Below are 17,491 nucleotides of genomic sequence, written 5' to 3'. Positions count from 1 at the left end.
AAATAGACAAGTGAATGCTTGGAGTGACTACAGTAATTCACATATAAATCCGTCCATAAAAAACACCGATATCATATTATAACTTATGGTAGTTTTAGAAATAGAAACGTACATAAATGGCCAGTATTTATACTTAACCTACTGCACATAACTCTTTCGGATACTACCGAATATATCAGCACTGATCTATGGTAGCATTTTTTAATTTAATTGTTTATAGGTCATTTTTAGATTGCAAGTATCAGGAATTGTCAAATTTATTAATTTGTTTTTATATATTATTTATAATTATTAATTTATTGTAATATATTCTAATATTCTGGAAACTATAAAAAGAACAACTGTTGATTTTTTTTATTGTCAAATCGACAAATGTTTTTGTATGTGAATTAAATGAGACATTATTATGTTCCATTCTAAGCTGATAATGTCAGCACAACCATTTCGAGCACTACTTATCATTTGTTTCTTGATCCGCATAATGTATCTTATCAAATTTCTACGAGTTTGAAGAAAAAAAGAAAAAAATATATAAACAGAACCAAAATAGTCACACTGATAAGGAATGAAAAAAGATAAGAGCAGTATGCGTGTAACCGTCGAAAAGTGCAGTTCTAAGTGTTTTTATGAACAAAAAAAATGATTAAATATTTTATAAATATTTTAATAATATTTTCTATACTAAAAGTTAATTTTGCCGATCACATAACTGTGACTAGTGCGCCGCGGGTGCAAGGAATAACGATTACAAAAATTTCACCAGAAATTGTGAAAGAACTAAAGGATTTTGTGAATTTGATACCAAAAGCCACTGTTGATGAAATTGTTGCCAAACACTACATTATTGACGGAAATTTTCGTGAAGCATTAAAATATTTGCGTAGCACGCAGTTCACACAATTGCTGGAGCAAGCACAGCAAATTCCCGAAGTTATTGAAATTTTAGATTTTCTGCATCTGAGCCAAAGTGGCAGTGGAGTCGTCGAGCAAGCCACATGTGAGCTGCCGCACTTGGAAAAACTGACAGCATTCAATGTCGTTGAACCACTATTGGATATTGTGTTGTTGAATGATGCGGATGTGGCATTGCACGCCTACGATGTACGCACATTCAGTACTTTCGTAGAGGAACTTATGCAGCATTTACCACGAGATAGATACGTTCAAATGATTAATGAAAAACGACAGAAAAGTGCAGCGTTTGCGGAATTTTACAACGCTTTACGGAGTGTGCAATTTAGGCCATTGGTTGAGTCGGCTCTGGTAAGTGGAGGAATGCATCGCACCAACAAATTTAATGTGTATTGAAAAAAATATTTTTTTTTTCTTTCATAGAAATCAGCAAATTTAGCGACTATAATAAAGACCTTAAATTCACATGATGTTGATGTAAAAACATTGGAGCCAATAGGGTTCACAGTGCTCTCTTGGGGTCCGTCAGTTTAGCAAGTACTAAGCAAGCTGGTGTGAAATGAAAAAAATATTGCTTATATTCTTGTTAATATTGTTTAGTAAAATTAAAGACTGAATTAATATAATTATGCTTTTTGTTTTGACTTCAGATATCGTTTTAGAAGCAACAGGTTGCGGATATTATAATGAGTGGATGTTTTACATTAATACTCTAGTATATAATAAAATAGTTTAGTTTTTAGATTCGTTGAAGTTTTCGTGATTTTATATAGCAATTAAAAAATAATTTAATGTTTTAATGACTAAAATTATTAATAATAGTTTTATTTCTGAAACGGGAAAATTGGTCAAAGGTTAAAAAAAATCATAATAGCACCCTGAAGATGACTAAAGAATATAGTTCAAATATTGGTGTAAATAAAAATAATTTTTAAAACTATTTTTTTAAAAAAGTCTGTTATTTAACAATTGATCAATTAGTCCTTTTCAAATACAAATCATTATAAATTTGATCTTTAAAGTCAATTAAACGCAAAAAACTTTTTTTTGATAGAAATAATTTTGTAATAGAAAGAAATCGTATTAGTGCATATTCAGCCAAAAATTTATTTAATCACTACTGTTCAAAAAACTTTCTATGAAATAATATAAAACTTTATTATGAATAAATATTATTCATAAATAATCATTGTGATATGTCAATAATTTGAGAAATCCTTTTATGCAATAGAAACCTAATATTTATTGTACATTAGAATTTTTATAAAATAATTGTCTTATATTCAACATACGTAAGTAACTTAAAAGTGTTTTACGAGGCACATTAGTCTAACTAGCGTAATTTATTTACGACATAAGATATGCGGCTTATGTCTTCTACTCATACTTAGGCGTTATGTACTCACACTTTTCCGACTTCCAGAATTTCATCTCTTTGCCGCATACACGCACAGACACAGCATCAGTTGTGAATTGCTCTTCCGGCTTAAATGTGAGAAATGCTTGCCATTTCCACCTGATGGTCGTGGTTTCAACATTTTACCTTTTGAACGCAAAACTTTAAGGACCCTTTATCATTATGAGCGCAATAACATCTTACGTTTCGTAGGGACTTTTAGTTAACTTCCGCTTACTAAGTTTCGTTAAGCGGAAGCTGTTGTTTATTTAAAAGTAAGGTCAAACCTTATTTTACAAACAAAAAATAAACAAACAAAATATTAAGAAATACACAAACGAGCGGTGAAATAAATGTTTTTTCTTAGACAAAAGATGAAAACTTTACAGACGCACATCTGTAAAAACTAATTTTCAAGCTCTTAAAGTGGTTTCCTTAAGAAAGTGATTCAGTTTTACTAGACCACAATATTTTCTTTACAGAATTCTGTGTTTATTAATAAATTATATTAATTTCAACTATTATTATTAACAATTAAATATTTAAGTATTTAATTAGAATAGAAATTGTTCTATTTCTAATTGTAAAAATACCTGTACCAAAAAATCGATATTAATGAAACGAAGATAGTAAGCGGAGTCAGTTTATAAGTAACATTACTTTCTTGAGGTATTGACGAGGTATATACCAGCATATATAACAACCCATTGTTAAACATAATTTATACGTCATACCAGATAAACCACCAAAAGAACATATAAACAGCAAAGCAATCAGCATGTAGATAAATACTCCTCTATTCAAGTAAAAACTAACCAACATAATAAGTCTATTAACTTTACTATGTCTATAATTCCAAACGATAGGACTGTCATCTTGAAAATAGTTAGAAAAGTAATAGATTTTAAATCTATTAATGGTTAAATGTTTCAATGCCTATAATTGAAACATAAGGAGCAACCACTTTCCATTTCTCTCCAGAACCACAAGACTCGATAAACATCATTATAGGATAGACTAAGTCTATAAGAATAGTCTAGATGTTTTAGTGGTTTCCTATCGGGAGTTGGTAGTACTGAGTCTCTTTATAATTTTAGTCATATTGTCTTTTCACCGAAGATGCGGTTTTACTTCACCATGTTGTTTGTTCAGCGAGAACCGAATCACACATCTTTTTAGCCTGAGCAGTTCTATCTATTTGTACAACATGAGCAAGTCAAAAGAATCCGCTGAACTTTTATGCGCTTAACTATATCAGAGTTGCAGCATATTCAATACAGCTTATCGTTTCATCTAATACGATACTTCTTCCGAACGCATAAGAGACCATAAATCTTCCGAAGAATTTTTCTTTTAAATGCTCCCAAAGTCTGCACTGTTAATTATTTTTTAATCTTTTGCATCATACAGCAGGACCGGCATAATGCTTTGTCAAGAGATGGTGGTTGTATTTCTTAATTCCCTACAAAGCCCGGAAAAACATCTTTTGACTAGAATGATTCTTGAATCTCGAGGCTGTTATTATTGGTAGTGTTTATGCTGGTTCCCAAATAAACAAAGTCATTTACCACTTAGAGCTTGTAGTTATTAACAATAACATAGGTGCCAAGGTGCTCAGGAAATTTGTTTGTTGACACAAAGTCCTTTGTATTGACCTCATATACCACAAGACCTACTTGTTTCGCTAGTTTTTTGTCATAGTAAAAAAGGAGCGTATAATCATTATACCTTTAATAATAAGACTGTAGGTAAAACATGGTATTTATTTTTTTTTTTTTGTAATTTGTAATGATGAAGTGGAGTGCTATCTGCACTGTCATCTCATTTTGTTTTTTGGGATGGTTTTCGACAAAACTACTTTCGTATTTCTTTGCGAAGAATTTCTTATTCATCCACGCCGTAAAATCTACATAAAGACCACCGCTTCTCTTCCAAATTAATAGCTTTTCAGATTGCTTTTCGCTTTAGTTTAATTTGCCTCCAAATCTTTCTCCTTTTTTCGAAGCAGGTTTCTGTTGAATTGTGTACTTTTGTTCGAATTTTCTTCTAGTTCTTTCATTTTTTTAATAATATTCTCGATAGTGAAGTGACCTTCAGAGTTATGTTATCTTCCGCATATCATTTAGATGTATCTACTGTATATATAGAAAATCTATATATATCAATTTTTAATATATACGAACTTAGCAGTGTATAAAATTGGCCTGTTCTTCTTTTTCTGTCTAGTTATTTTCGAAAATATCCATGACCAGATAGAAATTATGTGACATAGTAGATAATCCCAATTCAGTTTCCTTCTGCCCTCTAGTTTACATTTGGGACACATGGCCTTTACTATCATACTAACTTACAATACTAATAAAAAAGCATATAATGACAATTAATTTAAAATTTATTAAAATTTTAAAAAATAAACATTTCGAATTCATTACTGACCACTGACACTATAAATTCCATTAATTTCATTATTATTTCGAACTGAAGTGAGGTATATAAATCCCCTGTGTTTACTAACATTGGTAGTGAACCTTTAATTAAATTGCAATCAAGTGCAGTATTTTTATTAAAATAAATCAAATTTTATTAAATGGCAACATTTCATTAGTAACCGCAACATTTCCGTAACGCAGAAAATTCTAAACGAAAATGTCAACACTGAAATTTATATAAAATTGCATTTGCTGCTTAGAATCCGTTTGCCACTTTACTGAAATTAATTACTGTTTAGTTATTTTGTGGCATTGAACATCCCTGTCCCCGCTCGTGTTGTTGATTTTAGTACTGCTTGCTAATTATAAGTGTTGCCTACCGTATTATTGTTGTTGAGTAGTTTTAGACAAGTTTAATGTATGTTAGCATGTTAGCTTAGCCCTCGCAAGGCGTACTGCACTCCGTTTCCGTATCATAAAGTGAAATTTTTCAAAGGAAAAGCAAATAGAAAAATACTAGTAAATACACTAAATAATCGTATAGCAAAGCACGCTACGTCGCACCATGTCGCATGCCACATTCACTCATTGCCTTTAAATTAGCTGCATAACGGCAGCTATAACAGTTCAACATGACGGTAATTTCTTATATTTCTAAATTTTGACAAATGAACCGTGACAAACTCACACTTACACTTACACAGATACACACAAACACTTGTGCACAAATTCACCTGTCAATAGCAGCAACCAAACCACACTGCATTGCATGCAACTCTGTTGTTTTACTTCTACGTTTCCGTTTCCATATTCATCTGTTCCAGTTGTTCTTCGAGTTCGAGTCTTGATGTTGGTATTACTGTTTATAAGCTAGCGTACTTTATGTTCTTTTTATAGTTTCTATGCTAGTTTTGTTAACATTTCTCTCACACAATTGTATTGCAGTTTTATTGTAGTTTTATTTTTTTTTTTTTTGGCTACAATTTCCACTTATATAGTACCATTTGTTTCAGTTTTTCTATAATATTCGAAAGTATCCTTATATCGCTAACTCTTTATTATTTATTTTATTTGCTTTGTTTTTTTTTTAATTTATTCTAAATTTTTGGCTGGTGAGTAATTCATTGCTTCATTCGAAAAAATAAATAATGTAGTGTGTATGAATTGAACACGAAAATCGCATGCAGTTAATCGTGTCTTCTGTGTCGTACGCCATGTTGCTTTACTCTGAAATCAATATGGCGGCTGTGCTAGCTTCACAAATGACAGGTTTTCATTGACGTTTCATCGGAAGGAAAGTTGAAGGAACTTTTTCTGCCACTGCTGTTGCTATTTTGCCGCACTTGCCATTGCTTATTTGGCGTTGTTGTATTTCTGCTATGTTATTAACATAATAATTGATAACTTGGCTCATTTAAGTTGCCTGGCGCAAATGATATGTTAATGCTATGCAGTTAGTGGCATAAGAACGTTATGGTGTAGCGTTCACTATTTGCACTTTGAAAAGTAATCACACAAAAAGTCACAAAGTTGAATAAACCAGAGTTTATAGCCTCGACTAAATAGACAAATCGACGTTGAGGTGCACAACAATAACTCAATGAAAAGTTTTATTACTTCGTAAAAGAATATTTTATATTCTACTTAAGTAAATAAACTGAGAATAAGTTGCATTCTGTTTGACGAGTACATGTTTCAGGATAATGCAGTGTAGCTATACTAGTTAATATATGTAATTAGCTAAATGGCATGGTTTGTGGCCTGATATCGTTATTGTTCTATTTCAGTTATAATAAAATATGAATAATGTTTTATAGTTACATTGAGCTTACTAACAATATACTAACTCGTAAATCCACGCATTATGGATTAAACATACTGAGGTACATAGAAGAAATTATTATGAAAATTACAACAATGATATACTCATTGATAAGTGAATGACAGCTTAAACTATATTCTATATGAACAAATGATTAGTTTTGAAATTACACATTTTAAACAAATTGCACTATTTATTAAATTGTATTTAGCTATGCAGAATGACTAGTCGAGTTAGTTGTATTTCTTCGCATACTTAAATATAGCTGCTCATACTAATAACATCCTTTTCGTATGTATTTATTGAATATTTATATACTGAAATAGTTATTTCAGTATTCTATATGAGATACTACAAATTGATGCATTTTATTTCATTTTTAAATATAGCTCCTCCTAATAATAACATCCTTTATGTATTTATATATTAAATATTTATATAATAAAATAGTTACTCATGATAATTACACTCTATTTGAGCTATACAACTGCCTGGTTAACGATTAATTTGCCTCTGCACTGGCAGCACTAATGGGAACGAAAACCAAATACTAAAATAAAGAAACCCGGTAAAAATACTTAATGTAAGGGATCTGAATGAGACTGTTTTAGATAGACTGATAAATGTTTTTGCTTATTGTGGCTTCTACAGTTCATCTAGCAGCTTTAAAATTGGGAGCATTTCCAGTATCAGAGTTTTTCCTGTATATGACCTCTCGACAGATCACAAAATCACTCAGGTTTTTCTAATTGACGTTAGGATGTCTCGTCTGAGCACACAGTCGACTCTTTCGTTATCTTCGCGTTTTACACATTCTGGAATCCATCAAAAACTATGTGCCCTCTCGGTAGTGCACAAAATGGTTTAGGTTCAATTAATTGAACTGATTAATTAATTAATTAATTAAAATGTGTATGCAGTTAAGAAATAAAATTACAAACAACACGGCTTTGAAGGTAAAAACTAAGATGCCTTTATTTGATAACATTACTGTAAATTTGTGACAAAATGATTTTGTTCTACTGGGTTCCGTCACTGGAATTTTTTTAGTGTCTAAATATAAGCTTTCATTCCTGTTTAAACTCCTACAAAATAAACTTTGTTATAATAATAATTACTTTGTTTAATATAATTACACATGGAGATTATTATTATTTTTAAAATACTTACACCCATTTCTATAAAATATCCAATCCTTATAAGCATCTCGTATTAGTCAATCCAATTGCTTTGAAAATATTTTTGTTTTCTAATAAAATTTAATTAGATTTAGAATAGAAAGCCAAGTACTTACATTTCGCTTCTTACCTTGTGTACAAGCTTTTTTTATTAGAATTTTCCAATCCTAATTTTTATGTGTTTTAAAGATATGAGTTTTGTCAGTTAAGGCCCTCAGCATTTACCGATAGGCACAATAGAGATTTAATTCGACTGAATGTGGTTTGGAAATTGATGCGAATTTTACGTAATTCCAGATAAACGGAGGTGCGTGAGAATAGGTTAAACTCGGCCAGATTACAGATGAGAACACCAATGTCTACCAATTTATCTTCAGTTTTCCGAAATACGTAGATCCGCATTGAAGTGGGAGCATGATTTGGAGCGACGAATAGAACGATGTCTTCTGCAGGTATATTCGCAGTCGCTTGAAAGTAAACTTTGCCCATTGGGCTCTTTTTGAATAATTTATTTGCATCAGGCATAATTGAAGTTAAATTTTGCTTTCAAAACCGTAAGACGTATACGAAAACAAAAACAAAAATTTCCGCCAAAATATGTAACAATATATTTCAAATAATGATAAATTATAGTTTTTAAAATACTTAATAATTTTATTGTAAAAGTCAAAGATAACTTTTTTATATTTTATATAAAATATATTTTGAATTCTAATTTTTGACAATTATACTTCTCTTCTATATTACACAAGTCAAATACTACCTTAAAGCAATTACAGATAGCTCAAAACCTGGGTTTAAGAAAACTGTTTAAGATTCCATGGTATATTAGATCAACAGACATACATAGAGATCTTAGGATTGATTCAGTGAAAAAATATATCAGAGACAGAGCTCTAAAATTATTCACTAAAGTTGATACGCTAATTAATCCCGCCCTAACAATCCTCAAGTCCACTTCTGGACTCTCAGGAAGATATGTTGATTTAAGGTCCGTCATCAACTAAAAGACAAATAAATGATATGATTTTTTTTTTTTAGCCTAGTTAAAGCCTAGTGTGGGGTAGAGATAAGCCCCCCATCCATTATAGAGTAAAAGTGCGTAATAGCACTAACTCAAGAAGAAGAAGAATCAAGAATCAAGACAAGTCTTCTTATTCTTATTTAAGTTGGTTTTCTATCTCATTTGTAGACTTAACATGATTGCCAATGACTTTGGTAGCTTCATTAAATACAAATTGAAACTAAAAGATGAAAAAGAAGTCATCATTTATAATAATTTTATATATTTTTTTATAGTGGAGGAAGTCCTTGCACATCATTTGTGGCTTGATAAGTTGTAGCCACAACTATAAGTTTTTTATGCTATAATATAATCACTCAAACACCTAATTTTGTCTTAAACGCATTTAAAGCAGATGGTTCAACATACGATTTCCAAAATTCCACGATTCTACTTTTATAACCTGTATCAAAACTAAAAATGTGGTTAAATTGGGTATATGATAATCTAATAAGAGTCTTCGGAATGGCACTTTGAAATTGTGACGAAATCAAGAACAATAGTTTCAGTATTGATAATAGTGTTTTTTTTCGATAACCTGATCTATTTTTTTCGATAACTAGAGGGTATGCAAATAAGAAGTGTCTACGTTATTATCTGTTATAGCAGGATATGTGGCCAAGCTCGCCTTACCTTGTAATATCTTCTGTAGAACATGTCAATCGGCACTCGCAGTAAAATATACCAAAATATCCGCTGTGTCTATGTCCAGGCTTAACCAGAACCAAGCTTAAGTTTTTTGTTTCCCCTTCACGTAGCACACATGGCGATTCGATTTGATTAGTTACAAGTATTTCGTTAGTTCCTTCCTTGTTAATTTAAATAAATATTATGCTTTTATTAAGTTAAAGAATACAATTTAATAAGAAATGCAAGACAGGTCTTCAGCCGTCTGTCAAACGATTCGAGTCGTTTATGTCCATAAAAAAAAAAAATACGTTGAAAAAGTTGAAGGAAACATGTTAAATCATTCTATAAAAAATGTATATCTTATAGGACTGAGACAAATTCCTGCACTGTTGTTTTTTTAAGGTGACAATATAAATTTTAATAGCGGTTACTGTTTATACGGTATGTACTTCATGAACATGTTCTATATTAATTTCAGATTTATAGTGCCTTTTCTCTCTTCACCTACTGTACCATTTCCACTTTTATACTATATTATTTACAGACGTTCTCACTATAAGACTATTACTATAAATTATAGTAAATATGATATTTAATACACTCGATTAATCCTACTAAATATATTAATGTATATATAAAATCCGTTTCATAATTTTATCTGTTAAAGTGCCACTTTAATGACATTTACGTTGTATGACATTGTTTATATAAGAAAAATTTTAACCTTATAATTACTTTAAGCCATTGGTTGTATAAATATTTAAGCAATGTAAACAAATACCAAATATTCAATGAAATTTAATACACTTGAGCATGTAAACACGAAGGAATTCATTTAAATTTCCTATGGCAGGCATTTTGTTGAGAATCCAATTAAGAATATTTTGACAATAATTCGAATATTCTAATATTAAATCATCTGCTATAGGCAGGCAGGCAACATCAACGACAGGACATGGAATGTGATGTGATGTGATGCGATCTTATCTGGCAAGGATGCAAAGCATAATGGATTCATCAGTTAAATTGAAATAGAAAAAAATACGAAAATGATTTCTTTATGGAAATTGAGTGCCTGAGTAAAAAGCGTCTAAAGGAAATTATTTTGAATCCATTTAGAAAATTCAATACTACGTACGAGTATTTGTTGTAGGTGCAATTGCTTTTGCAGATACTTGATAGGAAATTTCAAGATATTTCAGATACTTATATTACTGATTTTGTAAGAACTTAATTTAACATATTTTCCTTAAAAATATATATTTTTGGCAGCAAGACAAATTTAAATACTCGTATATTTGGATTTAAAAATGTATATATACATGTTAAAGTGTTAAATGGAAAATAAATCAAAATAAAATTATTTTAATTTAGTTGAAAAAAAAGTTAATTTAAATTTGATTAAAAATATTTCTCTCAATTGCAATTACAACTCATTTTATACAAATGAAAGCATAAATAATTATATAAACTCAAACATACAATATATCCTTTCAAAACTGAAAATCTTGTTTTGCCTAATATTTTCTTTTACAACACTGTTTTGTAATTGTCTGCTTCAGTAGAAGGAAAAGCTTCCTTTCCTTCTCGCAATTAGTGCAATTGAAATCAAAGAATTTTCAATTTTAAGTAGCAACAACCTTTGTGAGTGCTTCTTGCTTGAGGGAAGTGCTTAGTAAAGTTCCGATACATTCCTGTCTTTGCGTCTGAATGGTGTTACATTTGTAATTTCGTACTCAATATTGCAATAGAAGTGTTGTCTTAGCAAAGTGAGTGCTTAATTACAAGAAATAATGTTGATAATTTGCCTCACTTGAAATCGACACAATTGAATAAAACAAAATTAAATGGAAGCAAAGTGGATTTTGTGATGTAGAAGCAGACATTCACCGAATATAATTACAACACAAGCCTTCAGGCAATTTAAGGTTGTTAATTCAAATTTACAAAAAAAAAGTGTAAATCTACATGCCATGGATATGAAAATTAAGCAAGAAATTTGAAGAGCTTGTTCAATATATTTGAGATTAAATTTCTAGTATTTGCTGCAATTAAAGCCGGAACAAATATTTGTTCGAATTGGTATTAAATTGAATACGTAGTTGGATTTATACTGAAATTAACTGTAATTAAAGTAATGAGCTTGGCAGATACATTTAAGGGATTTGTTACAGAATGTAAGTTATATTGATTCAAATCACCTATCTGAATATATTGGATAACAGCATTCCATATCTGATTTCGTAAATATAACATAATTGTAATTAATTTTATGTTGAAAAAAAATTATATTATTAAATATAAATTGAATAAAAATGAAATCTGAACACTAATACAAAACTACTTCCATATTAACAAATATTAGTACGGTTTAGTAAGGTTGTCAGGTAAATAATATGTTATCATCATTTACGGTTATCTATGCTTTAAGGTAATCCTAAAGTATTAACGTGCATTAAAAACTTAACCTGATACTAAACAGTGATATCAAAACAATTGCTGATAAAATAAATCCCTAACAATGAGTACCAACAGTGAGTTTCATAATATACGACAATGTTTAAAAAACGGACTATCAATTATAATACACTACGAGTATAGTCTACATAAGTGTTACATGTAATTATTTAAAAGTTGACGTATTTTGCTTCTTGAGCGCCGACATATTGAAAAAAAAAGAAAGTACTTTTGTACCAATTGAGAATGGTACTATCTATATACATACAATGTAAAATTGTAACGACGACTCCCCTATTAGGTAAATGTAAACTAACCTACCAGTTCTATGAATTTGGCTAAGTCTCTTATATTGCAGGATGACAGCTCGGTCAGGTCGGTTAAAAAAGGAGCCCCGAGTATTCTTCATCTTCTCTTAGCTAAAGAAAGGTACTGACACATGAGATGAGCATAGTCTTATCCTCATCCTCAAAGCCACAGCCGCGACTAAAGTCGTCATAGGGTGTACCCAGTAGTATGCCTCTCTATTATGCAGTGACCCGTCAGCACAGATGCCACAGTGTTGAGCAGGTTCCGCCTCTGTACAAAATAGATCAGAACTTAATCATTTCTCTTTATCTCAATCTGTTCGCAAAGCTTAAAGAGAGTTTTAGCTAAAATTTCAAGTCTTTATACAGCTTGCCTTGTAAACAATGCCCGGTTACGAGGAATATAATGTTGTCGACTTCGGTCCTTTTCTAGTTAGTCAGTTTTCTAATTTCAGATAATTGTCTTTGTATGATGAATGATGTGTTATGAATGATATATGATGAATGTTGTATTTTGAATCATGTATGTTGAATGATTATGTATGATGAATTTAATGATTGATTTTATGGTTGAACTTGTCTCATTTTTTCATGTCATTTGTAAATTTTGAGCAAGTCATAATATATATATATCTATATATATATATATAAATTCACTGATATGTCTTTTAAAATATTTTATTTAAGTATTCAAACTTATTTGAATTTATACACTACTATATATATAAAAATGTCTATTTTTTTATTAAAAATTTCAAAATTATAAAAATAATTTCATTTGATATATGTTAAACTCCACCAACTAATGTCATATTTCTTTAATTAAAATATAATTATTTGTTGTGCGGAAAGGTTGAAGTAAATCCTTTTAAATACAATTTTAATTGCAATATGCATTATTGCATTATTTATATTATAATTAGAGTCAGTTTACACTACAAGTAAAATATTTTTATCCTATTGACAAGCCAAAGGTCTTGAACTAACACAATAAAGCATTTTCCGTAAGAATATTTGCATACCAAACTCCAATTAAACCCCGTAAATGCGTTTGTACAAATGCATTAGGAAGGAAAGTAATTAGGATTTGAATTTAATACATGCATTAAATATTAAACTCAACTGCAAGCAGCTGCATTTCCTCTTGCAGGTGGACTCTCTACATTGATATCACACCATCGCATATGCACAAATAATTAGAAAAAAAATACAAGCAAATGAAAGATTATAATTATAAACTATAATAACGAATATATTTCTACTATTTGTGTTATTGTTTTTTATTCAAAAGTAATTAATAAGGAAAGTAACTAATTAAAGAGAAAAAAACTTAATAAAAATTGAAATATATTATTAATTAGAAGAATATATCTGCACATATACAAGTGCGTCTCAAACATTTCAAGAAAATATCACATAATTAGTGAAAATATTTTCTTAATTAATATTCTCTAACTTATTACATATATTATAATTTAAGAAAAATGTATGTAAATTGCATTATTGTGCTTTGAGTAAAATCTTAAAGCTTTTCTAAAGAAATAAATTTTTAGTGGTTCGGTCACACTAAATATTGTCAGATGAGTTTTGACATTTGTGTTATTTACATCGATTCTAAATAGGGTATCTGCAAACAAATGCAGTTGAAACAGAAACATTTTCGAGAGATGGTTTTTTATAATTTTCAACGCAAATAAATAGAAAAAAAAAATTTATCAACTTAGTTCGGCAATTGGTGATAAAAAACCACATCCAGCAACTGCAAACCGTGTTATCCATGACGAATATCGTGAAGCTTGTTCAGAAACAATGTCTGTTATTTCAGAAAATATCGATGCAGAAATGATTGAGATGAATAGAACTTTTCAGAGAATTGACGAAAACTAACCATCGAAGGAAAATCCTCCCCTACTACGACAATGCGAGGCCCCACAAATAATCTTAAACAAAAGATTTTTTGAACACTCAAAATGTCAAATTGTTGAGTCATCCGCTTTACAAATCCGATTTGGCACCCAATGATTTCTCCTTATTCCCAAACATTACGAAAAAAAGCGTGGCGAGCGTTTTTATACGCTCGAACAGGCGTAATCCTGAGAAAGAATCCTGATTTTGGAGATTCCAATTTCAGAGTGGCAAACCTATTTTGAAAATTGGTTGAATCGATCATGAAGAATACAATCAAAACATTTTCACTATTTCACCATTATGTTTTCATTGTTAAGCGCAAGACTTAAAAGCTAGCTTCGTTAACTGTCTATAAGGTATTTATTATTTTAAAAGAAGCAAAAAAAAAAAAAATAAATAAATAAAATCTAAAGAGGCAAAATCCTTTTCAATAGTATTATTAACTAAAGTGCTACTCATTTATTATTTTATAAGTTATTAAATTCTTTTACTAAAGAAAACAGATCCTCACATTTATATTCATCTGTTATTGACACACTAGACTGGGAAAATATAAACATGTCCACACTTTCTCGATCCATTACCATTTATGCGGAAGTATATATGCTAACATAAGTCATTTTTTGATTGATATTTCAGATTTCAGTATATATAGTCAGGGGATCGGGAATGTACTGTCGCATATCTTTTTTGTCAAAGCTTATGCTAGTATTCATGTTCTAAATATATTTCCTATTATTAAAACTTATTTAAATTCTTTAATTACTAAATTAATATTGCAAATTTTAAATTAAGCATTCATATACTCTGAATGGATTTTGAAAGTGTCCAAAAAATTTTTCATGATGGCAACACCTTACCATAGGATTCCTTAAAATAAAATGCAATGATTAAAGAATCTTATCACATTTATTTACTTAATTTTTTCATTACAACTTACATTTTTAATTATATATATATATTTATATATATAATAACTTATTATTATTTAAATTTTAGCTCATTTAATTACTTTTACTTTAGCATTAAAATATTTTAAATATTTTTCATATTGTATATCTAAATGACAAAGGATATTAAAATGCGCATAACATAACAACATCTCGTATTAATAATTTATAACTAAAATATAAAAATTATATTATATTATATTATTAAAAATTAAAAACTGAATTTGAATACATTTTTGATGATATTATGATTTTTGGATTTATTTAAAAATTAAAATTTTTACGAATATTACTGTTAAAATTTGTGGCTTTGATTAACAAAAATTTAATTTATGATTTTTGTGTTTCGTATTTCGTATTTCTTTGCTAAATTTAAATTAAATTTTCAATACTAAATTTTACTTCATCATGTGATTGTCATACAAAACATTTCACATAATTTTCATAATTTACATATATTATTCGATTTTTTATATTTAATCTGCTTGTGAATATTTTATAAGTTAAAAGTTTTTGTTTTTTGTTTTTATTTTTATTTTTGCTATTTGATATCTACAATCACACACACATTTTTATTTTCAGTTAAGTTTCATAGAATTTATGTCAATATTTTTTAAGATTATTAAATTTATTATGAATTCCTTTTATTAAATTACTTCGTTTGGTTTTGTTTTTTTTACTCTTGAAAAGGACACAAATTGTTTGAGCAAAGGTTTTTTGGGGAATACTTAAAGAACTCGTCAAGACTCTTGGAATTTTGTGACAGATATTAAAGATTTTCAACCTATCAGAATTTCAATAAAACAAGTTGAGGTATTTTTCTAATTAAGTTCCTGGCAAATATTTATATATAATTATTTATTCAATTGTTATGAAAACAAAAAATATTTGAAGCAAAAATAAATATTGAATGAGTTAATATTAATAATTTAAGCAAATAGGAATTTTATTAAATTAATTAAAGTTTGGAATTTATTTAGAATTTAATTTGCAATTAAATTTCGTTTATTGCATTTTTGGTAGTTTCAATTGAAAAATTTTAGAAGGGTTCGAATAGTAATGAAGAGACAATAACAAACATTAGTTAATTTATTAAAATTTGGCTGAGCATAAAACGCTGTTTCGAGCCAAATTTCAATAAATTAACTAAATTTTTGTTGTTGTCTCTTCTTTATTGTACTAACCGTTCTAGGACATTAAAAAATTTTATTTTAACTTCCATCGTTTAAACTTCTTTCTTTCTTTCGTACTCTATCAATTAGTTGTTGTAAACGATAAGCACACTAGTGCTGCTAATGTTTTATATACTGAAATGATTGATAATACTGAAACTAGAGACTCAAACAAGCAAGGTATTAAAGCCTTCTTCCACTATGTATGGAACACATGTTTAAAAAACGAAAAATATATGGCGTAACTCAAAAACCTTTAAAATCATCAAGATCATGTGCAAAGACATATTCGATGAATAATATATCAAATGTATGACCTATAAAAGTCAGACAATATAGAACTTAATAATCAATTGAAATTACAATCAATGACATTGAAAATTAAAAAGACTTTTGTCTATGTCGGAAAACTTTTATCTTGTTATCTCATTCTATGATAATGAACCGTAATTTATTCTCTATAATAATGATGAATAATAATAATGTTGTAGATTGGAGCATAAGTTGTGGTGGCGGTTGGGATCCTCAGATAGTCTTGTATCATTGGATTTTATTATTTAAACTCCTCATGATAACCATAATCATATGGAACTATATAATATATATAAAAAAAATAGATCCGAATTACAATGATATTAGTGAATTTTGCACTGTACTCATAAACTTACATAGGAACCATGAAATGTGGATTCTGAGTGTTTTTATAAATCTAGTTTTCTTAACAAAATGTAGTAACAGTTTAGTGATAAGAGAGAAATCGTTAGAAATTTCATGAAGCCTAATTTGAATTAATAAAAAATAATTAACTTCGTATCTAATATTGATAAATTGGGGTACACAACATCGCTTCATTGGGTTAATGTTCGTTTGTTAAGTACGGATCTAATGCATATGTTAAGTAAGTATGGTAAACATATGCAAAGTAGAATTACATACCTTATACTATTCGTAATACTTTTCAGTAAAATAATAGATATTTCATACATTTATTTTATCAATTTCAATACTTTCAATAATTAAAAATAATGAATATGACATATAGGTGGTGTTCATATACACAATGTATTAAAAATTATTAAAGTTTTTGAAAGTCTTAAGTTCATATACAAGAGTGAGTCAGTGATATTTTTATTTTATCAGATCGATTTAGAAAAGTAGAAAAAAAATCAAAATGACTCAGTAGTGATAGCGATCTTAGTGATATTTTTATTTTATCAGATCGATTTAGAAAACTACTAACAAAAAAAATCAAAATGACTCATAGCG

The 17,491-nt window shown here is 29.0% G+C and overlaps 1 protein-coding gene and 1 long non-coding RNA gene across 3 annotated transcripts in view; both read left to right on the top strand.

Moving 5' to 3' along the window:
* The window catches only part of LOC119686282, a 76,416-nt gene that overhangs the window by 35,064 nt on the left and 23,861 nt on the right, over positions 1 to 17,491 (top strand). The gene's annotated exons all lie outside the window — the stretch shown is intronic.
* Positions 607 to 1,517, top strand: LOC119686281. The gene is made up of 2 exons (XM_038100830.1): positions 607 to 1,263; positions 1,336 to 1,517. The coding sequence occupies exons 1-2, from the start codon at positions 640 to 642 to the stop codon at positions 1,444 to 1,446; spliced, it is 735 nt and encodes a 244-aa protein (XP_037956758.1). The 5' UTR covers positions 607 to 639; the 3' UTR covers positions 1,447 to 1,517.

This window comes from Teleopsis dalmanni, chromosome 2, assembly GCF_002237135.1.
Source record: "Teleopsis dalmanni isolate 2A chromosome 2, ASM223713v2, whole genome shotgun sequence".
In the NCBI taxonomy this organism is placed as follows: Eukaryota; Metazoa; Arthropoda; class Insecta; order Diptera; family Diopsidae; genus Teleopsis; species Teleopsis dalmanni.
The sequence above is the reverse complement of the archived record's forward strand: the minus strand, read 5'-3'. Positions and strand labels throughout refer to the sequence as shown.

Bases quoted from the DNA above. Each gene is read 5' to 3' on its own strand.
- LOC119686281 (XM_038100830.1), top strand. From the start codon at position 640: ATGATTAAATATTTTATAAATATTTTAATAATATTTTCTATACTAAAA. The intron at 1,264-1,335 runs GTAAGTGGAGGA...TTTCTTTCATAG, and splicing joins CATTGGTTGAGTCGGCTCTG to AAATCAGCAAATTTAGCGAC.